At 39.9% G+C, this 27,016-nt stretch overlaps 2 protein-coding genes across 8 annotated transcripts in view; one reads left to right on the top strand and one right to left on the bottom strand.

The window, feature by feature from the left end:
• The first annotated feature begins 4,288 nt into the window (after positions 1-4,288).
• On the top strand, positions 4,289-24,196 carry Msh6 (mutS homolog 6). Of its 4 annotated transcripts, none has more exons than XM_046424597.2 (10): positions 4,291-4,676; positions 12,799-12,998; positions 16,178-16,347; positions 17,965-20,506; positions 21,704-21,972; positions 22,775-22,892; positions 23,143-23,232; positions 23,468-23,622; positions 23,728-23,927; positions 24,033-24,196. In XM_046424597.2, exons 1-10 carry the CDS (start codon positions 4,441-4,443, stop codon positions 24,112-24,114), a joined length of 4,062 nt encoding a protein of 1,353 aa, XP_046280553.1. In that variant the 5' UTR covers positions 4,291-4,440; the 3' UTR covers positions 24,115-24,196. The 4 variants fall into 4 exon arrangements, with proteins under 4 accessions (XP_058429258.1, XP_046280553.1, XP_046280545.1 ...); XM_046424589.2 differs by having other exon boundaries at positions 4,292-4,703; XM_058573273.1 differs by having other exon boundaries at positions 4,496-4,692.
• The window catches only part of Fbxo11 (F-box protein 11), an 84,369-nt gene continuing 81,515 nt past the window's right edge, over positions 24,163-27,016 (bottom strand). For all 4 annotated transcript variants that reach the window (XM_046424612.2, XM_046424622.2, XM_046424632.2 and 1 more), the window contains exons 20-23: positions 26,504-26,611; positions 26,132-26,240; positions 25,587-25,685; positions 24,163-25,508 (exon numbers count right to left, since the gene is read on the bottom strand). In XM_046424612.2, the coding sequence (XP_046280568.1) occupies positions 25,379-25,508; positions 25,587-25,685; positions 26,132-26,240; positions 26,504-26,611 (446 nt within the window). In that variant the 3' untranslated portion in view covers positions 24,163-25,378. The remainder of the gene's footprint in view (positions 25,509-25,586; positions 25,686-26,131; positions 26,241-26,503; positions 26,612-27,016) is intronic.

Here is a 27,016-nt window from a genome sequence, read left to right as displayed (position 1 = left end):
GACAGCTTTGCTCTGAGATAGAGGCTGGCTTTTCACTCAGCACCACATAAAAATAAATAAATAAAACAAAGGTATTGTGTCCAACTACAATTAAAAAAATAAATAAAAAATAAAAAAAGAAATAATATTCTAAGTTGAACCAAAAGTGATTAAAATGATGTGCTTTATAAAAAATATCAAGTTTTGGTGGCTATATTGGCACATGCCTATAATCCCAACTACTCAGGAGACTGAGGCAGGAGTGTCATGGGGATCTGCCTCAGAAAACACTCTTAAGTCTGAATTTAAACTAGAGAGCTTTATTTATCTGGCCAGGGACTGACCCCACCCATAGAGACTGAAGCTCTGTGGGAGAACAGCAATTTCCTGGCTGTGTCTTGGGAATTTCAGGACGAAAACCATAGCTTAGGGACTTTTCTCAGCGTCATGCAACCAAGCAAGTTACAGAAGCTTAGCTAACTAAGTTGTTAGCTTACAACTTAGTTAACCGCATCTGGGGTCTGAGCAAGTGTTAGACAACCGGATCTTGAGTTTCAGCTGAGCAGGCGTGATAATCTATTTCAAAGTCATGTAGACCCATAAATGTACTCAAACCCAGGATATAGCTCACCACGACCACCACCATATCTTGAGGTGGGTACATTCTGTGGGGTACAAAATACAGAAAAACAATTTTTATAAAAAGCTTTTGTTTCTGTTTTGCAGAAATGGGTCATGCATTTCCCTCTTTCACAGAAGCAGTCACAGAAAAACTATGATGGAGTCTAGAACAGCTAAGAGGAAGTCCCTATGGCCACACTTTTTTGTTCGTATAGCCACAGTGACTCTATTCTCACAATTCCAGTACTAGCAACTTATTTGGTGCTTGCAGTTATCTCATTTACTTATTTTATTACTGATATCTATAAGCCTTATCTACATGATCAAGCTACTACAATTGTTCACAATTATATTGATTTAACCTTGTCTGGATCTATATTAGCTTATCAGCCTTTATTTATCTATAACTATACTGGCATATTGACATCACCTTTCACTGTTCCATATCTTTTTCCTGTGACTTAAATCCTATGTCTTACAGTTACATGATTTTATTACTATTACTTAGGCTTACTCCTGATGAATTTATCTATGAACTATGTCTTACTATTGCTTATCTACGTTATCTTACCTTATTCCTATAATCTATAACCTATGTCTATGACTTATTGATTATATTGATTATATTGATCAGTTCAAACCACAACAGGAGGATCACAAGTTGGAGGCCAACATCAGCAATTTAGCAAGATCCTGTCTAGGAAAAAAAAAGAGAGAGAGAGAGAGAGCCAAATCAAGAGAAAGAGAGATAAAGGGCTGGGATGTAGCTCAGTGCAAGAGTGCTTTCCCAGCATGTGTGATGCCTATGATTTAATCCGCAGCATGGAGAAGAAAAAAAAAAATCCCCTCCTTTGTCTTGGACAAATTATTTGACCCATCTACTCATGCCTGAGTTCCTTTATACATAAAATACAACTATTATATGTAGGTCAGCAATCTCTTAAGTACTATTCTAAAATCCAACAGTTTTTTTTTTTTGTAGTTGTTTTTCATTTTTTTGATCCAGTTGTGTTTAACCACTGAGCCTTATCCCAGCTCTTTTTATTTTGAGACTATTTATTTTGATTTCTTAGGGTCTAGCTAAGTTGCTGAGGCTGATGAACTTGTGATTCTGATCCTCCTGTCTCAGCTTCCTGAGTTGCTGGGATTATAGGTCAGTCCACCACATCTGGCTACCAATTTTTTTCTTGAATTTGAATAGAAACCTTCCTTACTGTTCTAAAATCTGAAAAATCCTGCTTTCTAAGACACACCTAGATAAAAGGGCTCAGAAGTATCTACCTCATGGGTTGAGAGGACGAAATTAGTTACTAGATTAAAATTCTTGACTCTGTGATAGACAAAGGAAAGCTTTGTATAAGGAGGTTTTTAACATGAACATGTAAAGGGCCTATTAGCGTTCATTGAGCATTTACCAAGTGCCTAATATGTGCAACGCCTTGAGAATACGAACAGAAGCTGGGTGAAACCTTGACTAAATTCTGTCCTCCCCCCAAACCCAGTTGCTTGGTGGAAGTGTTCTCTGGCAGGAATACGAGTTCTCTTCAAAGACGAGAATGGTACCTCAACTCGATTTGGATGGGTTCTTGACTTTTCCCATAGAAAAGAATTCCAGGGCACAGAAAATGCAAGGAAGCAAATATTTATTTAAATAATGGTACATATACCCCAAAGGCGGAGTGTGGGCACCCCTCACTTCTCTGAGTGACTGGGTTAGGCTCCTGATTGTATATGAGTTTCCTGGGACTGCTGTGGTGTGAACTAATCAATAAAATCAATAAGAGTGTAAGTTATAGGTTATAGATTAGTAAAAAATACAGATTATAGATATAAGATTTTGATAAGTGAGATAAGAAAATTATAAAGCAAGAACTGTTATAGGCGGGCCTAAGACTCCATTTTGATGCCTTCTATGAAAACGGTTACAACAGCTGTTTCTGAGAAACTAAAATGAAAGTTGTTTTCTGCTAAATTCAAAGGATATATTGTCTTCTGTACTTTGTTCTCCATAAAATGTACTCAACCCAGGATATGGTGGTCTAATAATTTGAAGTAGATTCTAGCCCCTGCTAATTACTTGCTCTAACCCAAGATACAATTGTCTAACACCTATTTAAACTCAAGATGTGGTTGTCTTGAGTAGCTCTGCTAACTGCTGTTTTAGCTTCTGTGATTGGCTTACTTACATGAGGCTAAGGAAAGTCCCTGAGCTGTGGTTTCTGTCCTTAAGACACAGGCCAAGAAATTGCTCTTCTCCCACAGAGTTTCAGTCTCTACAGGAAACTGTCTCTGGCCAGGTAATAAAGCTCTTTAATTTGTTTCAAATTCAGCCTTGGTGTGTTTTCTGAGCCATCTCCTCACAACAGGAAGAAATGTGCAGGTTTTCAGGGAAGCTTCTTTGAAAAATCAAATCCCATGATAATTACTTGATATTTGGGTTCAGACTGCTTTTTGATTATGCAGTCTAGCCATAAGTCATTTGTGGGCACATTGTATTGTCTTTAAATTTGGTGATGTTTAAATTGTTTGGGGGGCTGGGGTTGTAGCACTGTGTTAGAGCACCTGCTTGGCATGCGTGAGGCCTTGGGTTCAATTCTCAGCACCAAATACGACCATTCTAGCTGATATGTTACAAACACAGGCTGGAGGTTTTGTTCATAAAACTAAAGGCACAAGCATGACTGGTTATTCCCAAAGATCTGACTTCCATCCACTGATTTACATTTCCATCTTTATTTCTCCTCTTCCTGACAGTGATGAACCGGGCCTAAATCCATTTTGAGATTGGGAACCATCTCATCACAGTCATAAAGAGTTAATTTCTATTTTACTATAAATTACTGAGACTTCTAAACTTGTTTAGAATTCCTGCCCATGTCTGGCTTTCCCTGACCAGGTAATAACCCTCTCTAAAACCTTACTGGCATCTCATAAATCCTGGCTCCCCCACAACCCCTTCACCAGATAACAACCCTCTCTGAAACCTCAGCAGCACCTCATAAATTCTAATGTTGGGATCTGAATTTACTCCCTACCTTGAAATATACCATGCAATGTAGATCATTAGTCTACTATCTGCCTTTGTATTATGCTTATCAAAATCCTGTTAACTGTAGGTTCTCAAGACACCCCCCTTTGCAACTTTTTGTGCTATAAAACCGTTTTCCTGGAGAGCTGGGGGGCTGGTCTCCAGCCCATGTTAGGAGAGAAGAGTTTCTGATCAGCTTTCTTTGTGTTCACAAATGCAAGCTTGCTTTAATTTGATCTAAAATTGGAGCAGGTCTTTTCTTTGCGTCAGGGTTCAACAGACAGCCCCCTAATCTTAGTCCCACCGGAAGGTTTTCTTGCTAGCTAGCGCCAGAAGGCGGTTCGCGCCAGCGCCCCTTCCTGCCGCCTGGCTTTGCTTGGAGTCCCAAGCCGATCAGGCGCCCCTGGTGTACGCTACTGCACCGCTCCAGCTCGCCCATTTCCGTTCCAGAAAAGGACGTCTTTCGGACCCACAGCGACAGCTGACTTTGGGCCGGAGAGATCCAGTCTGCGCCAGCCCCGAGGCGCGAGGGCGGGGCCAGCAGGGACCCCCCCTGCTCACGTCAGAGCCCGCGCTCCTCTGCGGGGCGTGCCTTTCCCTCCCCATCTCGCGTTGTCGCGCGCCCGGGGGCGGCTCCTGGCGCTCACGCCTTCCACGCACGCCGGCGCGTCTGCCGATTGGCCCCCCGGGCCAGGGTCCCTAAGGCTGAACGCGCCTCCCCCCGAGATTTCCCGCCAGCCGGAGCCGCGCGGTGGATGCGGAGTCTTTAAGCGATCCGCCCGTAGAACGGTTGGGCCTCGCCTACCGTCGCTATGTCGCGACAAAGCACCCTATACAGCTTCTTCCCCAAGTCTCCAGCGTTGAATAATGCCAACAAGGCCCCTACCAGGGCCTCACGCGAAAGCGGCGGTGCTGCTGCGGCGGCTACCCGGGCCTCCCCTTCCCCTGGCGGGGATGTGGCCCGGAGCGAGGCTGGGCCTGGGCACAGGCCCTTGGGGTCCTCCGCGTCGCCTCCTGAGGCGAAGAACCTCAACGGAAGGCTGCGGAGGTCGGCAGCGCCCGCAGTCCCGGCCAGGTAGCGGGGCGGAGGTGGGGCCCTGAGCTCTTGGGAGGCTGGTCGCTGGGGCTCGGGGGCAGGGCGGCTGTGTGGCCTGTTCCGGGACTCGGAGGAGCTGGGCCTACGGAATCTAGAATTCAGGGGTTGCGTTTGTAGCACTTAGGGAGAGTGTAGTTTGTAAACAGCATAGGAGGAGATAAGTCTGCTGGAGGAAAGGTTGGTGGGGAGGCGCGCAGAGTTAAGACTTTGGAGGAAGACTTTGGACCCTTTTCACTGTGCTGGGGGCTGGGGGAGGAAGAGCAGCTGCACGAAGCTCGGGGTTGGGAGGAGATGAGGGAGATGGGAGTACGGGGGTGGGGCCGGAGGAGAAAGGCGCTTTGCTCGCCTGGTGCGCGGCGCGGGGGAGGGGAGGAGGGATGCCTGCCAGGAGGTCGGACGCCCGCAGCTGTGAGGCTAGGGTTGCAAAGTATGTAGCGCGAGAAGTTTTCTAGTTCAGAGCTGGAACAGAGACTTGGGGATCCTGGAGATGGTTAGGTGTAGATAAGAGCCCCCCCATACCTAGACGCCCTGGGGTCTGCTGGCCCTCAGCCGGGAGAGGCGGGGAGTGAGGGGTGGAAGCTGGATGAGCGCCGGGGGCGTGTCCTGCGGCCCGAGGGGCCTGATTGGGTAGAGTGAGGTTGGGAGGGCGGGGCAGGGTGTGAAGGGCTTCCAGAGCTGGGATCCCGCAGGGTTCTCTCGTAGGTGGACAGCTTATGCACAGACACAAATAAAAATGGCAAGAAGCTGTTCTGGAGCACGTGGAAGTTCGTGTCGAGTGAAAAAGACGTTACTTTAAAAAATAGTTAGTTTTGAAGCCCGATTCCATAGGAGGGTAGAGCACCTAATTTCGGAGTTGATGGTGGGCCTTGCTTGGCAAGAATGTGTGGACGCGGCTGTGGGGGAGTCCGCCCGGAGGTGGCCTCTTCGCTTTCTGGGTAGTTCGGTGCTGTACCAGTGCTTGGCTGGTCTTTTATTGGGACGGCGGGCGACATTTTGAAAAGCTCGCTTTTGCTGTATAACAGAGACTGTTAGCCACAAAGTGTAATGGTAGACGTTTGAACGGATGAAGAAATGAAGGCTTAGAAACAATTGAGGATCAGAGAGCTAGTTAGTGGTTCTGCGTATTGATTTCAAATGTTCTGTTTAAGATGTCCTACAGGAATTCTCAGGTTTTTTAAAGTCTAATACAGCAATATTCTTTTGTGTGGTGGTGGGGGTCGATTCCAGGGCCTCAGTTACCCTCTTTATTTTCGGTACTGGGGATTAAACCCAGGGGCGCTTTACTGCTGAGCTTCATTCCGGTCCTGTTTTAATTTAATTTTTTTTTGAGATAGAATCTTGCCAATTTGCAGAGGCTGGCCTCCTGCTCTTGCCTCTGAATCGCCAGGATTACAGGAGTGACCACCAAAAAAAATTTTACCCTTTTATTTATGTTTTTAATATTTGAGCTCTTTAATTTTTATTTATTTATGTATTTGCGGTGCTGGGGGTTGAACTTGGGGTCTTAATACATGCTAGGCAAGCGCTTAAGTGCTCAACCACTTGATCTACAATACCAGTCCAGGATTATCCTCCTAAGTGACCCTTTCCAGCTGTTTAAATATAAGTTGTGGACTGGGGTGTAGGTCAGTGGTAGAGCACTTGCCTAGAGTGCAAGACCTTTCGTGTCATCCCCAGCACCTCAAAAGCAAACCAATCTTATAGTTTGTATTAGTAGAATCTACTTGTGGGAAACAGTTATCATCCACCATGGCTCTTCATGGGAAAAATGCATGATGTGCTGATTATTCAAGCATGAGTTGATTCCTCTGGCATCCAAACTAAAAGATTACATTTATTGGCTTGTGATTTTTTTTTTTTTTGTGTGTGTGTGTGTGTGCACGCACGCTAGGGATTGAATCCACGGGTGCTTAACCATTGAGCAGTATCCCCAGCCTTTTTAAAAAATTTTGAGACAGGGTCTAGCTTAGTTGCTTAGGGCCATACTAAGTCGCTGAGACTGGCTTTGAACTGCTTCAGCCTTCCGAGTCACCAGGATTTCAGGCATGCATATCTGTGCTTGGTCATTTATTGTAAATTGTACTTCACATATGTGTTGCACAGAATTTATTTTTTATTTTTTGAGGTCTACATTCAAGATTGTATATACTTGATCTCCCATGATGGAGAAACAGGAGATGGGCATTTAAAGATTTGCCCTTTATTTCAACAAATATTCATGTACCTACTCTACCAAGCACAATATTAGGCATTGTGGATCCTGTATGAAACGGTGAACAGGACAAGCGAAGAAGCTGACCTGGAACTCAAGCAGAGCTCTGTAAAATGAAACCAGAAGGGCAAACAGGGCCAGCCAGATTATGTCTTGGACCAGAGTGGGAATCTGGCTGTGAAAGAGAACCTTCAAATTATGGGTGGAATGAAGGAAGGAGAACAGAGCTTGGAGAAGATATCAGGGGTCCAATCAATAGACTGATGAGGTCTGCAAAGACATTTCTATTTGTTCTGAGAGTTGGTTGAAAGCTTTAAAATGTTGGGCATCTTTTAATGTTTGTGAAAGTCTTTTTCCATTCTTCCCTACCACCTTATCAGTTATGTGCAATGCAGATATCTTCCATCCTGAATGGTCCCTTTAATTTGTGGCATCTTTTGGTGAACTGAAATTGTGGAATATAACGTTGAGTCATTCCCAGCCTATTTTGTATTTTATTTAGAGACAGGGTCTCACTGAGTTGCTTAGTACCTTGCCTTTGCTGAGGCTGGCTTTGAGTTCACTATTCTCCTGTCTCAACCTCCTGAGCCCCTGGGATTATAGGCGTGTGTCACCTGTGCCCAGCTGGGCCTGTTTCTTAATACTTTGTTTTTCTGTAGTTTAGCAAGGTCATAATAGCAATATGCAAGCCTTCTGACCCCTTAAATCTGGCTTCTGAGCAAATCTTAGCTAGTTTATTTCTCAGGATCTCAATTCAGTGACAACTATTATGGCTGATGAATGCAAAAAAATCTTTTTTGGGGGGCGGGGTACTGCCACTTGAACCCAGAGGCACTTTACCCACTGAGCCATATCCCCAGCCCTTTTAATTCTGAGACAGTCTCACTGAGTTGCTTAGGCTGGCCTTGAACTTGAGATTTTCCTGCCTCAGCCTCCAGTGTTCTTGGGGTTACAGGTGGATGCCACTGTGCCTGGCACAAAAAAAAATCTTTTTGTATGTACCAGTTGTAGGTATTTTTCCTGAGAATTTACATGGTTAAAATATTTATAGCAATATATTCCAAATAATATCACACTTATTATATAATGAGAGTAAACTTTAAACCTTTTACAGAAATATTTGGATTGTGGACTCAAGATTTAGCAACTTTTTAAAAATTGATTTTGATTATTTTATCTGAAAGTTCACTTGGGCTGGGGATTATAGCTCAGTTGGTTGAGTGCTTGCCTTGTATGAACAAGGCCCTGGGTTTGATCCCCAGCACCACACACACACACAAAAAAAAAAAAAAAGAAAGAAAAAAATGAAAGCTTATTCTTTTGGGGGACTCTTAACCATTGAGCTACATCCCCAGCCCTTTTAAAATATTTTATTTAGAGACAGGGTCTCACAGAGTTGCTTAGGCCCTTGCTATGTTGCTGGGGCTGGCTGTAAACTATCCTCCTGTCTCAGCCTCCCAAGTCGCTAGGATCACAGTGTACACCATCATGCTGGAATATGAAAGCTTAAAAGCTTTTAAAATTTTTTTTGAGCTGTTAGCTTTTCCCCTTTCCTATCTTTAAAATCCCAAGCATACCAAAAACTTTTTAAGATAAATTATGACTCTAAAAAAAATTTTGTAAAATCACAATGTAATCTTATTTATATCATAAGATAATTTTAATGTTTTGCATTTCATCTTGGGCTTCCGGATGAATCAAGGTATTTTATAATTACTTGGGGGTTGTGAGTTGACTTTGGCTTTGATATTTTCCACTTGTTTACTTTGCATAGGACTAAGACAATCCATATTAATACATTCTAGTTAAATGAAAAGAGAAAGATATTAGGATTGGCTGAAAATGTAGCCAGATATTAAACTACAGTAAAGTTAACAGAAGACTGATAAAGAGAAATAAGTTTTAAGAGAGCCAGTTTTACAGTTCTCTGACTTTACAAGATTGTTTGGGCTCTTACGAGTGAGTATATATAGCAGATTAGATTTCACTTCCTAGCAAATTCCAACTCTGATCCTATTTTATATTATATTTACATATATCAGTATGTAGTGTTGATAGAAAAATCCAAATATTAATGGGGTAGCACACACCTGTAATCCCAGCAGCTCAGGAGACTGAGTCAGGAGGCATACCACCCCCGCACCCCTGCCCCAGAAAGAAGAAAAATCCCAATACTTGCAAATATTAAAATATGTTCCATTTATTTTGGACTTTTGAAAATCGCACAATAGAGGCTGGGGATGTTGCTGAGGGATAGAGTGCTTGCCTACTATGCTCAAGGCCCTGGGCTTGATCCCCAGCAGAATATACACAGGTATGCACACAGATACATACACACATGTTGATTAAAGAAAAATTTTGAGACATGTTTGAATCTTTAGTTTTATTAAGTTGCTTGATTTCTCTTTTTGGCTTGTAACCCACTGTTTCCTAGGCTGTTTTTTGTTTTGTTTAGTTTTGTTTTTGGTACTGGGGCTTCATTAAGTTCCTGAGCCTCTGGAGCTGTGGAATTACAGGTGTGTGCCACTTTGCCTGGCCTGACTGAGTCAACTCTTTCAGGAGGTACCGGGGATTAAACTCAGGGGCACTCAATCACTTAGCCACATCCCCAGCCCTATTTTGTATTTTATTTAGAGATGGTGTTTCACCAAGTTGCTTTAGTTCCTGGCTTTTGCTAAGGCTGGCTTCGAACTCTTGCTCTTCCTGCCTCAGCCTTCTGGGCTGCTGGGATTATAAGCGTGTGCCACTGTGTCCAGCTGTCAGTCACTCTTTCTTATTTTTTAGTCTTGGGTGGACACAATATCTTTATTTTTATGTGATGCTGAAGATCCAACTCAGTGCTTGTGCATGCTAGGCAAGCGTTCTATCTCTGAGCCACAACCCCAGCCCTGAGTCACTCTTAATTGAGGATACAAAGGAATTTTATGAGGAAGGTTTGTCAATCTCACATTTTTGCTCAGGTCATTTAATTTTTTCAGAAGCTGCTGTGACAATCTTTTTTGCCTTTCATAATAGGCAAAATAGAATTTAAATAGAATTTCACCAGGTTTAGGGAAAACTTGAAGTAAACCATCAAGATGTACATTCTTGCCAGGTCTGGTGGTCCTGTCTCAAAATAAAATAAAAAAAGCTAGGGATGTAGTTCACTGGTACGGTACACGTGGGTTCAGTCCTCAATACTGCAAAGAAAAGTATGTTTTTTTGTGGGGGCATGGTAGTCTCAACTCTGGGACTGAGGCTGAGGTGGGAGGCCAATGAGCTGGGAAGGAGTTCTAGCCACTAGCCAGGGCAACACAGCAACAACCAAAAATGCAGTTCTTTTATGGTGCTGGGGATCAAACCCAGGGCTCTGTGCATATTGAGCTCTACCACTGAGGTATCCAACCCTAAGAAGTGTATTTTTGTCAATCTCTGATGCATTAACTCCATTTCTAACCCTGTAGACATGTGCAAAATGAAATAGCTACTGTCCAGTTGGGTCCCTCTTTGGTCCTTAGTTTACATAACTAAGTTCAGACAGGGAGGAGGGAGAGAAAGTCTCGTACACATAATCATTTTCAGTTTTAGGGACCAAGAACACTTTGTAAACCTCAGTCCATATTTGGTCTCAGTGCCTAACTCTTGGGTATTTTAAAATTTCAACACACCAAGGGGAGAACTGCCTCCTCCTGGCCCGTCATCAGGTTAAAGCTGCACTGTATACACACCAAAACCTTACTGTAGTTTCCATTTCTAAAGGAATTTACTTGCCATTAAGTTATGCAGACAGGCTTGAACTAATGACTGTCTTTTTTTTTTTTTTTTTTTTTGCAGGAGTGGGGGTACCAGGGATTGAACTTGGGGGCACTCAACCACTTAGCCACATCCCCAGCCCCATTTTGTATTTTATTTTGAGACAAGGTCTTCCTGAGTTGCTTAGGGCCTTGCTAAATTGTTGAGGCTGGCTTTGAACTCATGATCCTCCTGCCTCAGCCTCTTTAGCCCCTAGGATTATAGGTGTGCTTCACTGCACCCAGCTCCAGTGACTAAACCCTTCCTTCTTTCAGAAAAATATGGCTTCATCAATACACATTTGAAGCCTGAAATATGCTTCATGTGGTGAGATGTGTTCATTGCCATTTATTTGCTCTGTCTGGCTAATGTTTCAGAAGTTAACTGGCAGGTTTCAGATTCTTTAGCAGTAGAATAAAGCGGTACAGCTTAGGGGAAAAAAATTATTTTATAAAACTGCACAAAGAAGCTTGGGAACATAGTATTCCATGTGGCGATAGTAGGTTTTGTTTTTGTTTTCCTTGTTAACTGATATGTTAGGAGGAAACAGAGCTAAGGTAGAGTTTTGAATTGTGAAGGCAAAGCTTTCTGTTGAAGATAACCTAAATGTTGAGGCAGGCAATATTCATAAACTTGCACAGGCTCCTGAGAAGGATATAAGCTGAAATCATATATCTGGCCTTAGGTCTCTTCTAATTATTCTAGCCTGAAGTTTTCTGTTTCTGTATTTATGTGGCCCCTTCCCCCTTTTTTTCTACTTTGTTTTCTTTGAACTGGGAATTGAGTCCAGAGCCTGGAATGTACTTTCACTGAGTTATACATAACCCTAGCTCTACACTCAGATTTTTGGAGAAATAAATATTGTTTTCATAATTGGGTCTAAATCATGTTGTGTCAACTGTCTGCTTTTCAGAAGTGTGAAAAATTTTGTTAGTAATGTGCTTATTTTAATTTCATAGTTCTTCAATAAAGACCTCTAAGCAGGTCCAGAAAATCTTGGTGTTTAATACACTTAGTGATTATCATCTGTTTGTGGCCTTTCCATTACTGTGGGCCTCTTTTATAGTTTCTTACCTAGATTCTTTGCTTTTTCCCTGTTCCTTCCTCTCAAAGAAGAGCCTTCATGGCTAAATCATTGTCATGCCTTACCCTCATCAGCCATCCTGGGGATTGAACCCAGGGCCTCAAACATGATAGGCAAGTGCTCTATCACTGAGGTATATTCCCAACCCACTTCCCCTTTTTAAATTTTGAGACAGGTCTCATCAGGTTGTCTGGATTGACCTCTGAACCTCAGCCTTTAGTGTAGCTAGGATTATAGGTGTATGCATTATGTCTGGCTGTAAGTTGGCTGTTATGAAGAATGTATGTTTTCTAATTTTGTAGGCTTATATATTCACTGTTTTTGGCACATTGGGCATTTATTGACTTCAGTTTTTCCATAGAACTAGGAGATAGAGGATGGTAGAATGCTAGGTAGCTTCTGGAGTGTTTGGAATATGTAAGTGCTTAACTGGAAACAGATTCTAAGCAGAGTCTAATGTTATATAATATATTAGCTAAAGGTATGTTTTATATTAATGAAGTCTGTGTCTTTACCCTGCCAACATCATTTTATCAGAACTCTTCCGTAGTTTGCTTTTTTCAGCCAGAGATTGAACACAGGGGTGCATAACCATTGAGAAACATATACAGATCTTTATTTATTTAGTGACAAGATCTCGTTAAGTTGCTGAGGCTGGTTTTGAACTTGTGATCCTCCTGCCTTAGCCTTACTGAGCTGCTGGGATTTTAGGCTTGCACCATTGGGCCTGGCTCTTTCATGGTTTTTGAACTTTGATTCTGAGAAATGGCTTCTCACTTTAATACCAGAATTTTTTGTGTTTGTGTTTGTCTAAGACTTCTCAGAGTTTTGAAACTTTGATTCTGAGAAGTAGTTTCTTACTTCAATACCAGAATTTTTTGTATTTGTCTACGTCTTAAAACTTAAAAAAAAGCATCATATTAGTTTTATTTTACTTTTTATTTGTAGGTAATTGCCTTTGAAGTAATTCAATATTAACTAACTCATGTATTTTCTTTTGGCAACAGTTCTTGTGACTTCTCACCAGGTGATTTGGTCTGGGCCAAGATGGAGGGTTATCCCTGGTGGCCTTGCCTGGTTTACAACCACCCCTTTGATGGAACATTCATCCGCGAGAAAGGGAAATCAGTCCGTGTTCATGTACAGTTTTTTGATGACAGCCCAACAAGGGGCTGGGTTAGCAAAAGGCTATTAAAGCCATATACAGGTAAGAGTCATTGTTGGGGATGTGTGCGTGCACATGAGAGAGTTTTGTTTTTAGCCAAGATTTTGTTTTGTTTTGTTTTTGGCAGTATTTGGGATTAAACCCTGGGTTTTATGCATGCCAGGCAAGCACTCTATCACTGCCTATATTTTTATTTTATTTTGAGACAGGGTATCACTAACTTGCCTTGGCTGGTTTTGAATTTGTAATCCTCCTGCCTCACTCAGCCTCCTAAGTCGCTGGGATCATAGAATGTGCCATCACACCTGGTTTGGGATTTTTATTTCTGTACTAGGATGAGTTACAGCAGTTAAAAGCTTTTAAAGGGAAAATAATCTCATTGAAATTAGTAACCAAAAAAGGAAATTCAAACAGAAAGGTAAACTGCACCATCTTGAAGGAACCTATTAAAACACAGATAATGTGAACAGATATAAGGCATAGATCAGTGACATTTTTTATGACAGAGATGCACACTAGCCTTCAAAATTGTCATCCACGAGCACATCTGAGTTGAGTTTTACACCAAAATTCTAGAACCATAACTTTTTCCCAAGGCCAAGCTTTATCGCACGTAAGCAGTCCTGCATAGTTAGCCTTACTTGGTGTACCCTTAGTATATACTGTGCATACAAAATATGATTTCAGAATATTGCCCACTATACAGTAGGGCATGAACAAATCCTTGTCTTTGATCTTCAGACAATTTAATATGTTGTTTAGCTCCATTCTGTAGAATCAGAATGAGGGTAGATTTCCCAGAGATACCTAGGAATCAAAACCTTTGTTCATGTGTTCATCTTACAGAAGGTGGAGGAGATTGAAGATAGCTAAAGATGTATAGAGAATGGGTGGAGAATCAGGAAATTTTGATTCTGTCTTCTCTAATTTGTTCTATAGACTTGGCCAACTGACCAAAGTAAATTATTTCCTGATACTTTACTCATACATTAAATGAGGTTTCTTCAGGAATAGTTTTGAGCTTTTAAAAAAGTCTGTGCTGAATGACTTAAAAAGAGATCAAGAAAATGTTAACATTTATGTTGTCATTATTTTATAAAATTATTCCTGTACATAGTGTTCTTTGCCCTGTGTGTGATGCATGCGATAGGTTGAGGCTTGCATGTGATATGTTAGGGATTGAACCCAATATTTCATGTGTGCAAGGCAAGCACTGTACCACTGAGTATACCACCAGCCCTGCTCTTTGCCTTTTAAAATTATCAGTTGCTGAGCTGGGGATGTAGCTTGGTTTACCTAGCATGCACAAGGTCCCAGGTCCAAAACTCTTAACACTAGTTTTTTAAAAAAAGATAGCATTGTTTCAGTACATGCATATTAATCACTTGAGAGGCATGGGTGAAAAATAGTTTGCCTTTTTTTTGTTGAATTTTTGTCTTAGATTTGTAGAGATTGTATCAAGTGTTCTCTGGAACAATTTTATCTCTAGATAGGTTGGGGGGACTGGAGGGGGTGGGAGTGAAGCTGCATTAAGCATTTTGGGAAAAGTTAAGATTCACTATCCAGTTTATCTTGCTCATACCTTTAGTGAACCTCTTCTGAAAATTGGGGAAATGAGCTGGGCACAGTAGTGCATGCCTATCATTCCAGCAATTCTAGAGGCTGAGGGAGGAGGATCACCCAAGTTTGTGGAAAGCCTCAGCAACTTAGCAAGCCCCTATCTCAAAATAAGAAGGGCTAGGGATGTAGCTCAGTGGTAAAGTGCCCCTGGGTTCAATTCCTAGTACCAAATAGAAAAAAAGAGGGCTGGAATTGTGGCTCAATGGTATAGCGTTTGCCTAGCATGTGGGTTCGATTCTTGGCACCACATACAAATCAATAAATAAACAGAATTTAAAAATTCATCAGCAACTAATAAAAATGTTTAAAAAAAGAAAAAGGGAGAGAGAGAGATGGGAAATTGTAGCTTTAGTTTGTCTTAGGTAACATGTAAAAGTTGCTTGTTCTGTTGAAATACTATGTTTTGGATATGTTTGATTCAGACATTTGAGTTTTTTTTTTCTTCTTCCCAATAATGATTATAAGAACAGAGACATTTCCATTTCTAGCTGTGTCCCTTGGGAAAGAAATAATTTATAATATTTGTGATCCTCTGTACCTAACCTTTTGCTGAGTGGATAGAAGTGTCATTTAATATTACAATGAAACTGTTTTTTGGTGGCACTAGGGATTTAACTCTGGGCCTCTCATATAAGGCTAGACAAGTGTTCTACCACTGAACCACACCCCAAGCCCTGTGAAATGAATTTTACATGAGAGAAAAACAATTCCTGTTTAGGTGCTGTTTTGGCCACGTGGAAAGATTTTACTTTAAAACAGATTTTTTTGGGAGTACCAAGGATTGAACTCAGGGGCATGGGATAAAGTTATCCCAGCCCCCTTTAAAATTTTTTTTTTATTTAGAGACAGGGTCTAAGTTGCTGAGGCTGGCTTTGAACTTGCCGTTTTCTTGCCCGAGTCTCCCGAGCCACTGGAATTAATGTTGTGCACCACCATGCTTTAAATATATTCATAGTGTGAACCGGATTACAGTCCCAAAATGGTAGGCCCTTTACAGTTAATTTGATTATTCATTTATTTTATTTAAATATGTGGGATCTGACTATCTTTGCCTCTCAGACCACATGTACAGGTCTTGCTTTACATAAAGAGGTGTCCCATGCCTGTTTAGGGCATTGGTCTGGTCTTAAAAGCATTAGAAGATTGACTTTTAAATGAGAGGTCCTTGGTAACCCAACAGGGTGACTTTAAGGAGGTAAAGTTGGGGATTTCAATTTCATTGTTAGTTTTCGCCTGAAAATTTTCTTCCTGTGAATAATGGAACATTAAAAATTATACTGGATTGTTACCATTCTTTTTTTCTTTTTTAATAGTACTTGGGATTGAACCCAGGGTCTTGTGTATGCTAAGGCAAATGCTTAATCACTAAATCACATCTCAGCCCTTCTTTTGAGACATGGTCTTGCTAATTATACATTTCCCCTGCTGGCCCAGAACTATAGGCCAATTAACTAGGATTAGGGGAGCACCCCACCACACCTAGCTGATTGTTGTCATTCTTGTTCATTTGGGCAAATGTTGTAATTGAGCCAACTGTCCAGTAAATTCTTATTTATAAATACATTTCTTTCTTTCTTTTTTTTTTAATAAATCCATTTTAGGTTCAAAATCAAAGGAGGCCCAGAAGGGAGGCCATTTTTACAGTTCAAAGCCTGAAATACTCAGAGCAATGCAACGTGCAGATGAAGCCTTAAATAAAGACAAGGCTGAGAGGCTTGAATTGGCAGTTTGTGATGAGCCCTCAGAGCCAGAAGAGGAGGAAGAGATGGAGGTGGGATATTACATTTAATTGTTATTTCTGTTAAAAGGGTGATGGGGAAATGGTAGGGGGAGGGATATACTAATGTGATAATTCCTTCTTTGGTACTGGGGATTGAACCCAGGGGCCCTTTACCACTGAGCTATCTCTTTGCCTTTTTGTTTGTTTGTTTTTTTACTTTGAGACAGTTTTGCCAAGTTGCTGAGGCTGGCCTTGAATTTGCCATCCTCTTTCCTCAGCCTCCTGGTTGCTGGGATTATAGACATCTGATATACCCAGTTTAGAAGTTACACACATGCATGTGCGTGCAGTGTGCACACATAAATACACACATTTCTGTACTTTCCTGGGAGGTTAGGTTAGGTTACATAGAATTTCAACTACTAGTGTCCTTTTTTAAAGTCTGCTAGCAGGACAAAGCATATGTTATAAGAGGTAGTATGTTTTGTTAAGTAGAAAGGAACAGTAAGGACATGTTCATAAAATTGGTCATGGAGTCTAGTAGGCTTCTATATGAGGGTGTAGTCATGCCATGGTAATTAAAATTCTCTAGGTTTATGCTTTTAGTTCTAATACTTTTTTGGGGGGTGGGTACTTTACCACTGAAGTCACATCCCCAACTTTGTTTATTTTTTGAGACAGAGTCTCACTAAGTTGCTTAGGGCCTCACTAAGTTTCGGAGGTTGGTTGCAAACTTGAGATCCTCCAGCTTTATTTTATTATTATTATTATTATTTGTATCTTGCATTGGTAAAAGTAGACTTCAGATAACCTTGGAATACAACATTTGTTTCAACTGAATTAAAACTATTAAAGAAATGAACAAAGAGCTAATTTAAAACAAACAAGATCATCATTCTATAGGAAATTAATGAGCTGCATCTCAAAGGAGATTCTAACTAAGTTCAATTTTGTTCGGTTCCTTTTTCTTGTAGTTGAGAAAGGGAATAAGCAAGTTTACATAGTATTTTAATTTTAAGATTGAGGTTAGGGATTACAACATTAATTAGGTTTAGAAATGGATAGTAATTAGAACAGTTAACCCTAATACTACTACATGTGTAAGAGATCTATGGTAGGACAGTGTGCCATGCCCAAGATGATATAGCTGGTTTGTGGAAGAGCAAGCATTAGAACCAGTATAGATTACTAATTGTTTTCTTGCTAGAGAATGCATAAAGTGGTTTTATAAAATGTCTATTTATTAGGAGGAGAGGTGATCCTGAAATAAAGCTGTCAGATAAGGGGGAAATTAAAATTATTTTTACAGCCTTGACTATTAATAAGGATATAACTTACTAGTCTTTGGTACATGTTCATGCTAAAGCTTAATTTTTGTTGTATAGGATAGAACTCCCATGACAGCAATCAATCCTGTAGTGTGACACTTGTTTTAATGTTAGGTGAAACTGACATAGGTATTCCTTGAGGAAGAAAACAGCTTCTCATTTCTAGAGGTGTATGAAGTTGCAGCATAATGAGAGATTTCAGAGCAGTATTGTTAACTTTACAAACTTTGATTTTTAATTTTATATGTTGCTAAGGTTGGAACCCAGGCCTTATGTATGCACTCTCCTACTGAGCTACATCCCAATTCTTTGTTTTTAAATACCTTTCCTTGTTTGGCAGGTAGGTGCAACTTATGCATCAGATAAGAGTGAAGAAGATAATGAAATTGAGAGTGAAGAGGAAGTGAAGCCTAAGATGGAAGGATCTAGGCGAAGTAGCCGTCAAGTAAAAAAAAGGAGAGTCATATCAGACTCTGAGAGTGACATTGGTGGCTCTGATGTGGAATTCAAACCAGATGCTAAGGAGGAAGGAAGCAGTGATGAAATAAGCAGTGGAGTGGGGGATAGTGAGAGTGAAGGCCTGGACAGCCCTGTCAAAGTTGCTCCAAAACGTAAGAGAATGGTGACAGGAAGTAGTGCTTTTAAAAGGAAAAGTTCAAGGAAAGAAATGCCCTCAACCACCAAACGAGCAGCTGGCATTTTATCAGAAACCAAAAATACTTTGAGTGCTTTCTCTGCTCCTCAAAATTCTGATTCTCAAGCCCATGTTAGTGGAGAGAGTGATAATAGCAGTCGCCCCACTACCTGGTATCATGAAACTTTAGAATGGCTTAAGAAGGAAAAGAGAAGAGATGAGCATAGGAGGCGGCCTGATCACCCCGATTTTGATGCATCCACACTCTATGTGCCTGAAGATTTCCTTAATTCCTGTACTCCTGGTATGAGGAAGTGGTGGCAGATTAAGTCTCAGAACTTTGATCTTGTTATCTTTTATAAGGTGGGGAAGTTTTATGAACTGTATCACATGGATGCTCTTATTGGAGTCAATGAATTGGGACTGGTATTCATGAAAGGCAACTGGGCCCATTCTGGTTTTCCTGAAATTGCATTTGGCCGGTACTCAGATTCCCTGGTACAGAAGGGCTATAAAGTAGCACGAGTGGAACAGACTGAAACTCCTGAGATGATGGAGGCACGATGCCGAAAGATGGCACATATATCTAAGCATGATAGAGTGGTGAAGAGAGAAATTTGTAGGATCATTACTAAGGGTACACAGACCTATAGTGTGCTGGAAGGTGATCCCTCTGAGAACTATAGTAAATATCTTCTTAGCCTCAAAGAAAAAGAGGAAGATTCTTCTGGCCACACACGCATGTATGGTGTGTGCTTTGTTGATACTTCCCTGGGAAAGTTTTTCATAGGTCAGTTTTCAGATGATCGTCATTGTTCCAGATTTAGGACTCTAGTGGCACACTATCCTCCAGTACAAGTCTTGTTTGAAAAAGGAAATCTCTCAGTGGAGACGAAGACAATTCTAAAGAGTTCATTATCCTCCTCTCTTCAGGAAGGTCTGATACCAGGGTCCCAATTTTGGGATGCAGCTAAAACTTTGAGAACTCTCCTCGAAGAGGGCTATTTTACTGAAAAACTAAATGAGGACAGTGGGGGGATGTTGCCCCAGGTGCTTAAAGATATGACCTCAGAGTCTGATTCCATTGGGCTGACACCAGGAGAAAAAAGTGAATTGGCCCTCTCTGCTCTAGGTGGTTGTGTCTTCTACCTCAAAAAATGCCTTATTGATCAGGATCTTTTATCCATGGCTAATTTCGAAGAATATATTCCCTTGGATTCTGACATGGTCAATACAAGATCTGGTGCTAAATTTACTAAAGCTAATCAACGAATGGTGCTAGATGCAGTGACATTAAACAACTTGGAGATTTTTGTAAATGGGACAAATGGTTCTACTGAAGGGACCCTGCTAGAAAGAATTGATACTTGCCATACTATTTTTGGTAAACGACTTCTAAAACAGTGGCTTTGTGCTCCGCTGTGTAGCCCTTTTGCTATCAATGACCGTCTAAATGCCATAGAAGACCTCATCGTCGTGCCTGACAAAATCTCTGAAGTCACAGACCTTCTAAAGAAGCTGCCAGATCTTGAGAGGCTACTGAGTAAAATTCATAATGTTGGGTCTCCCCTGAAGAGCCAGAACCACCCTGATAGCAGGGCTATAATGTATGAAGAAACTACATATAGCAAAAAAAAGATCATTGATTTTCTTTCTGCACTTGAAGGATTCAAAGTAATGTGTAAAATTATAGGAATTATGGAAGAAGTTGTTGATGATTTTAAGTCCAAAATCCTTAAGCAGGTTGTTAGTCTACAGACAAAAAATCCTGAAGGCTGCTTCCCTGATTTGACTTCAGAACTGAATCGATGGGATACAGCCTTTGACCATGAAAAAGCTCGAAAGACTGGACTGATTACTCCCAAAGCAGGATTTGACTCTGATTATGACCAAGCGCTTGCTGACATAAGAGAAAATGAGCAGAGCCTCTTAGAATACTTAGAGAAACAGCGCAATCGAATAGGCTGTAGGACCATAGTATATTGGGGGATTGGTAGGAATCGTTACCAGTTGGAAATTCCAGAGAATTTTACCACCCATAATTTGCCAGAAGAATATGAGCTGAAATCTACCAAGAAGGGCTGTAAACGATACTGGACCAAAACTATTGAGAAGAAGTTGGCTAACCTGATAAATGCTGAAGAACGCAGAGATATATCATTGAAGGACTGCATGCGGCGACTGTTCTATAATTTTGATAAAAATTACAAGGACTGGCAGTCTGCTGTAGAGTGCATTGCAGTGTTGGGTAAGACTTTGAACAAGTTTGTTGCTCAGACTTGGTTAGTAATGCTGTGTCCTAGTTGTGTATCCCAAAGTCTAATTAACAAGGTATATATATTGACATGTATTTTTGCCTCACTAGGCAACATGACAAGGTTGCCCACAGTGATTTAACTCAAAGCTTCCCTTTTTCTCTTTAACCAATTATCTTGCTTTCTTTACTGCATTTTTGTGAGTTCTGGGGATGACCAGAGCCTTATATATGCATTCTACCCTGATTTTAAAAAGCCCTGCTTTGGGTGGGCGTGGTGGTACCTGCTTGCTGTAATCCCATGTGACTCTGTGAAGCTGAGGCAGGATGATTTCAAGTTCAAGACCAGCCTCAGCAATTTAGTGGAACCCTGTCTCAAAATAAATTAATTAGAAGGGTGCAGGATGGTAAAGGACCCCTGGGTTCAATCCCCAGTACAAAAAACCAAAAAGCCCTGATTTGTGTACTTATAATTTGATAATCTTTAAAAATGTCATGACCAATGAATGTGTCTAGAGATTTTTTTTGTCTCATATTTTAGGTTTATAGTTTTCTAAAAAATTTGCTTAAAAACAGCAACCATAGTTTTCCCAGATTGTGTGTGTGTTATGTACGTACGTATGTATGTATGTATGTATGTATGGAGTGGGGGTGGGGTGGAAAGCTCCATCCCAGGACCTTAAGCATTCACTCTGCTACTGAACTACAACCCCTGCCCAACCCATGCCCAAATTTATCACACAAAACTGTTTTATCCAATGATATAGAATAAGTAGCATCCTTCTGTTGTTGTATGCTGCACTTGGTAATCAGGTAATTTGAAAATCGTTAGTACAGGTGTTTAAAATTGGTCAATTGATCTAGCTACCAAGATTGAATATCTAATACACCAACTCTCAGAACATTGTGCTTCCCCCAAAAATGTTAGCCCCAGGATTACATCGCCTCTTCACAGTCTTCTGGTATAGATGTTAGAGCTTAACTCTCTTGAAGGGAAAAATTCTTAGGCCTAAATCCAGGTTATTTCTAATTCATTAAAGTGTTATAAAACATTACCATTTCCACTCAGTGAAATGCATTTCTGATGACTTTTCAAAGAAGCTGGGTTTGTGCTATCCAGTGGGGGTCTGAGTTTACCTGTCAAGATCCTCACTCCCCCCAAATGAAGTCTCACTTTTATTTCTTTGACAGATGTCTTAATATGTCTGGCTAACTATAGTCAAGGTGGTGATGGTCCTATGTGTCGCCCAGTGATTCTGTTACCAGGAGAAGACACTCTCCCTTTCTTAGAGCTTAAAGGTTCACGACATCCCTGCATTACGAAGACTTTTTTTGGAGATGATTTTATTCCTAATGACATTCTAATAGGCTGTGAGGAAGAAGAGAAAGAAAATGGCAAAGCTTATTGTGTGCTTGTTACAGGACCGAATATGGGGGGCAAGTCTACACTCATAAGACAGGTAACTTATTCTTATATATCAGAAAGCGCCTGGGGTTGTAGCTCAGTTGTAGTGTGTTTTACAAGCAAGTGTAAGACCTTGGGTTCAACCCTAAGCACCAAATAAGTACAGAGGTAGGTTTTAGGTCATGAGGCTCTTTGACTTGGTTGAATAGGATTATGAACGCTTGAAATACTGCAGGTTTTATTCCTCTATTTGTTCTTGGTGCTGGCAATTGAACCCAAGGTCTTGTACACACTTAAGTGCATGCATTGCCAGTGCCCACCTTTTGGTAGGAATCCTTGTAAAAGACCCAACTGACTACTGGGAACTGCTTTTTAGGGAAGGCATGATGGCCTTTTTGATTCTCTAGATGTCAGGGGTTGGCCAGAGACCAAGCATTGTTTTCACATTTTAAAAGGTTGTAAATGAAAAATAGTTTGTTAAGCCTCTGAGAGTCAGCAGTATGTATAGTTTTCAGCTTTTTGAAAAAGTCCTGAAAACCCCCCAAAATGGCTACAGAAAATAATAGGGGTTGCATTTCCCTGAACCAATCCTGATCCAGGATTGGTTAAGCATCAGTAGTCTTGAGGAGCTCCTAGAAGGTTGGGATTCACTAGTGTAGTGGGATTAGTATATAGGCCAGAGGTCCTCAGCATGTTGACACTCTCTAATCCTCGCTTATCATAAATAGAGGTATTATAAGATTGTGAAGATTTTTTTTTTAAAAGGGCTAGACTCAGATTCTTAATAAAGGTAATGTATAGGTTCTTGTTAATATCAATTTTTGAAACTTCAACACCTTTTCCTTCTATGTTCACAGGCTGGCCTGTTAGCTGTAATGGCCCAGATGGGTTGTTATGTACCTGCTGAAGTGTGTAGGCTCACACCAGTTGACAGAGTGTTTACTAGACTTGGTGCCTCAGATAGAATAATGTCAGGTGAGTTGGTTCCCACAAGCTTTGACAGTTCACTTGGAGGTGGTAAAAGAAAATTTTTTTTTTCTTTTTTGTGTTATACAAAGCAGATTGCTTCAGACATTAACATTACTTAGGTTTTAAGGATTTCATAGTTTCTTAGGATGAATCTTTTAAATCATTAAATAGCTTGTGGTAGGTTTGGATATGCCATACTGCTAGTAATAAGATTCTTAAAATAATTATCCCTTCGTGATACAATTCTTTTTTCTAGGTGAAAGTACCTTTTTTGTTGAATTAAGTGAAACTGCCAGCATACTTACACATGCAACAGCACATTCCCTTGTGCTTATGGATGAATTAGGTAAGATGTAAAACCTACTTCTCTAGATTATATGAAGGACATCCCTTATATTGCAAGAGATTTTTGATTCCCTGTTAATAAAGGCTTATTTCACTAATAGGAAGTACTCTTTAAATTTTATTCCCCAAGGGCTGGGAAGCAGACCTATTGTACTTACTGGGCCTCTCCCCTGTAGTATTCCTTTGTAATTAAAAAGGCAGTTTATAACATGTAGTTTATATCTTCACTTTCACAGGAAGAGGTACTGCAACATTTGATGGGACAGCAATAGCAAATGCAGTTGTTAAAGAACTTGCTGAGACCATAAAGTGTCGTACATTGTTTTCTACCCACTATCATTCATTGGTAGAAGAATATTCTAAAAATGTTGCTGTGCGCCTAGGACATATGGTATGTGCAAACTGTTTATTCAAAAATTATTCACTTTTTTGAGGATATCAACTGACATTTCAATTGCTAACACATAACATAGCTGATAAAATATTTTTCTTTAAGGCATGCATGGTAGAAAATGAGTGTGAAGACCCAAGCCAGGAGACTATTACCTTCCTCTATAAATTCATTAAGGGAGCTTGTCCTAAGAGCTATGGCTTTAATGCAGCAAGGCTTGCTAATCTTCCAGAGGAAGTCATTCAAAAGGGACATAGAAAAGCAAGAGAATTTGAGAAGATGAATCAGTCACTACGACTATTTCGGTAATTATATTTAGATCCACAACTGGCCTTAAATTTTCTTAGAGGGAGGGATGATGCACTGTGACAAAGTAATAAAAAAAAACAATCTCTTGTTTTTATTTTAAGGGAAGTTTGCCTGGCTAGTGAAAGGTCGACTCTAGATGCTGAAGCTGTCCATAAGTTGCTGAGTTTGATTAAAGAGTTATAGACTACATTGGAAGCTTTGACTTGACAAAGGTGGTAAATTCAGACAACATTATGATCTAATAAACTTTATTTTTTAAAAATGACCATTTTTCCATTTTCTTTCTAGGAAATTAAACCCTTTTAATTCTTACCTACCTTCTACATAATGGTTATTGAATACTCCACAATATATTAAGTCTAGATGTTATGGTACATGCATACACTTTCAGGCTGTTTATACCCACTGTCACCAATACACATAAATGGGGGAGGGGGAGCTATGAAACTGTATAGGGCTGTATATATATATATATATACTGGTCTCAGCTTAATGCAGGAAATTGTTTTAATTTCCAGCAGTTTTGTCTAAACTGTTCAAAAAAAAACTATGAACAGAGTTCAAATACAGGACTGTTTTGAAGAGACTTTCTAAAGTGTACTTTAAAACATAGTAGTTTTTACCTTTCACAAAACTGAGTTACAAGAATACTTTTTGTTTTACAGTGCATCCCTTCCTAGGAAGTCTCAATAAAACACTCACTTTTTCTAGGGGTGATTTTGAATGCTGCACAGGGAAGGGAAGGAAATAATAGTCTTAACTTTTCTTAAAGGATACCAGAAACATTGCTGGATATAATTTAAGATTAGTGTTTTCTCTTTCATAGAAAGAACGTACATACTGGGACATGAGTACAGTTTACAGCAAGTCTAGGTGTGCTAACAAAACAGGGCACATTCAAGTACAATAAGATTTTGCTTGAAATTAAAAACAAACTACATGAGATTAAAGCATTAAAATCATATTTCTCAATCTGAATACATGTTAAAAAAAAAATCAAAAGAAACGCAGAAGTGCTAGCTCACATTTTTACCATATTACAAAAGCAATTGGTACCCATGTCCATAAAGGCAGCAACAAAGCTGCTTGTCTATTGAAGATTACTACTGCAAATTGGACTGCATTCAATGCTAGTTGTAAAAACACCAGCTTTTCAGAAGTTGGTATCTGTACAAAATTGCAGCTTATTTTCTTCACTTCTGTCCCTTCAAAAGTCTTTTACACAGTAATGCTAAAACACCCAGCTTTGAGATCCTGAGTCAATATATTGCCACTTTCTTTTTGGTAGCTTGAGCTTCATAGTGTCAACTGACCTTGTGTATCCATTTTTAATACAGTCTCTTCCTGTAGCATGGGCAAATATTTTAAATCTTCTTCCAAAACAAAACAAAAAAAGTTTTTAAGTTATGGTGTTAGAATGGCAGGACTTTTTCTTTAGGGAAGGAATTCAGTTGTGCTGCAATGTATTAGATTCTATAGGTGGAGCAGAGTCATATAATGTATCTGTATCATGTGTAGGCTCACCAGCTAATGTACAAGGATTAGACAGTGTTCCAGCACCACAGTCACAGAAAAACCTAAAGCAAAATGAAAACCCAAAAATTAGGAAAGTGAGGGTAAAATAATTGGGTAACAGCAATAAGTGTGCTACGTACCTATCATGTCTAATAAACTCTACATCATGTCCCTGATGGCACTTCTTAATGCAGTTCACACATATGGCATTTCGATCTGTGGTGTTACAAGTGTGACATCTAAAAAGCAAAACCTTACATTATTCTTCTTGAACATGGCATTAATGCAAAACATTGCATGTGGGGGGTGGGGTGTCACCATTCATCTTTGGATTGATTCTATGAGGGCCAAATCAAGATTTTATGGCTATTGGTTAGATTAAAGTTTTATTTTTTTTTTAAACTTCAGTGGGATAGCTGATTCTAAAACAAGTCTTTCTGGGCTGAATCAATTTTGGGAAAAGGTACATCAACTTGTTACTGGGATCTATCACTTCATGCACATTTTAAAGACATCAGTTCCTATAATACTGCAATAGTCTAGAATTCAATGTGGACAACAAAAGCTTTTTTAAGTTATACCCTCTTTCCATTGGCAAGTAGCCAAAAATGCTAGGCACTGCCAATTTTGAAAAGGAAATCGGTATCTTCCCTTTTTCTGATTCACAAATAACTTAGAAATATACCTGTAGAAATCATGCATGGGATAGCTGGTATAACTTGATATTTTATATAAACACTGGCCTCTACTAACAGCCTTTTCTATGGCGTCTTGATTGTTCATGATTTTGTTATCTGTAATAAAAGAAAAAAAGGAGTAAAAAATCTAGAGGATTAAGAAGATTTTAAACAAAGCTAGCCATGATGTAATTAGAAATCTGCTTATAAATGGATTTTCCATGTGTAAGATATTCCAACCCAGGAATAAAGAACTATTTTGTTTCAAATAGTTCTCTTTAAATTTTTGCTAAATTGGGAGAGTGACAAAAGAAAGTTTAAATAAAGGCTTCTGATCATTTTTATATGGCATATCATAGGCATAATAGACTCCAACATACCTTTCATTGTCACATTTACACCAGATGCTAAAAATAAGCCTCCAAATCGGTTGTTAAAAATCTGATTGCCTTCTAATGTTGCAGTTGCATGATTTGTAATTTCAATACCTAAAGTAAAATTTATAAACAAGTGGATACATAATCACTTTTCTTCTAAAGGATAAAATGCAAACATTTTAACTTGAATCACTGACAGTAACATTCACTTTACTGCTGACAGTCAACTAACTATCCAGCATTTGTTTGTGTGTGGTAGAGGGGGAACTGAACCTCAGGCCTTGCACATGCTAGGTGAGTGCTCTGAGCTACATCCTCCAAAAGAGCACTCTCAAACTTTTAATTAATTAAACTGCTAGGAGGGAATAGGGCCCATAAGTGTGTTTAGGTAGGTAGTTTACATATTGAAGAGAAAACAGCTACATGGTTATTTTAAATAAAGTAACTTTCATGGTAGTTTGTAGGTCTACTCCATGCATATTTTATATATATATTTTAAGCGTGTTTGAAGTGAGA

This window comes from Marmota monax, unplaced genomic scaffold, assembly GCF_021218885.2.
Source record: "Marmota monax isolate L192 unplaced genomic scaffold, Marmota_monax_Labrador192_F-V1.1 WCK01_AAM20220418_F8-fsc00015, whole genome shotgun sequence".
NCBI lineage: Eukaryota > Metazoa > Chordata > Mammalia > Rodentia > Sciuridae > Marmota > Marmota monax.
This window is presented reverse-complemented; position numbering and strand designations above follow the sequence as displayed.

Coding starts and splice junctions, on each gene's coding strand:
- Msh6 (XM_046424589.2), top strand. CDS start 4,441: ATGTCGCGACAAAGCACCCTATACAGCTTCTTCCCCAAGTCTCCAGCG. Junction 16,348..17,964: donor AAGAGGAGGAAGAGATGGAG/GTGGGATATTAC, acceptor CTTGTTTGGCAG/GTAGGTGCAACTTATGCATC. Junction 23,233..23,467: donor TGTGCTTATGGATGAATTAG/GTAAGATGTAAA, acceptor TCACTTTCACAG/GAAGAGGTACTGCAACATTT.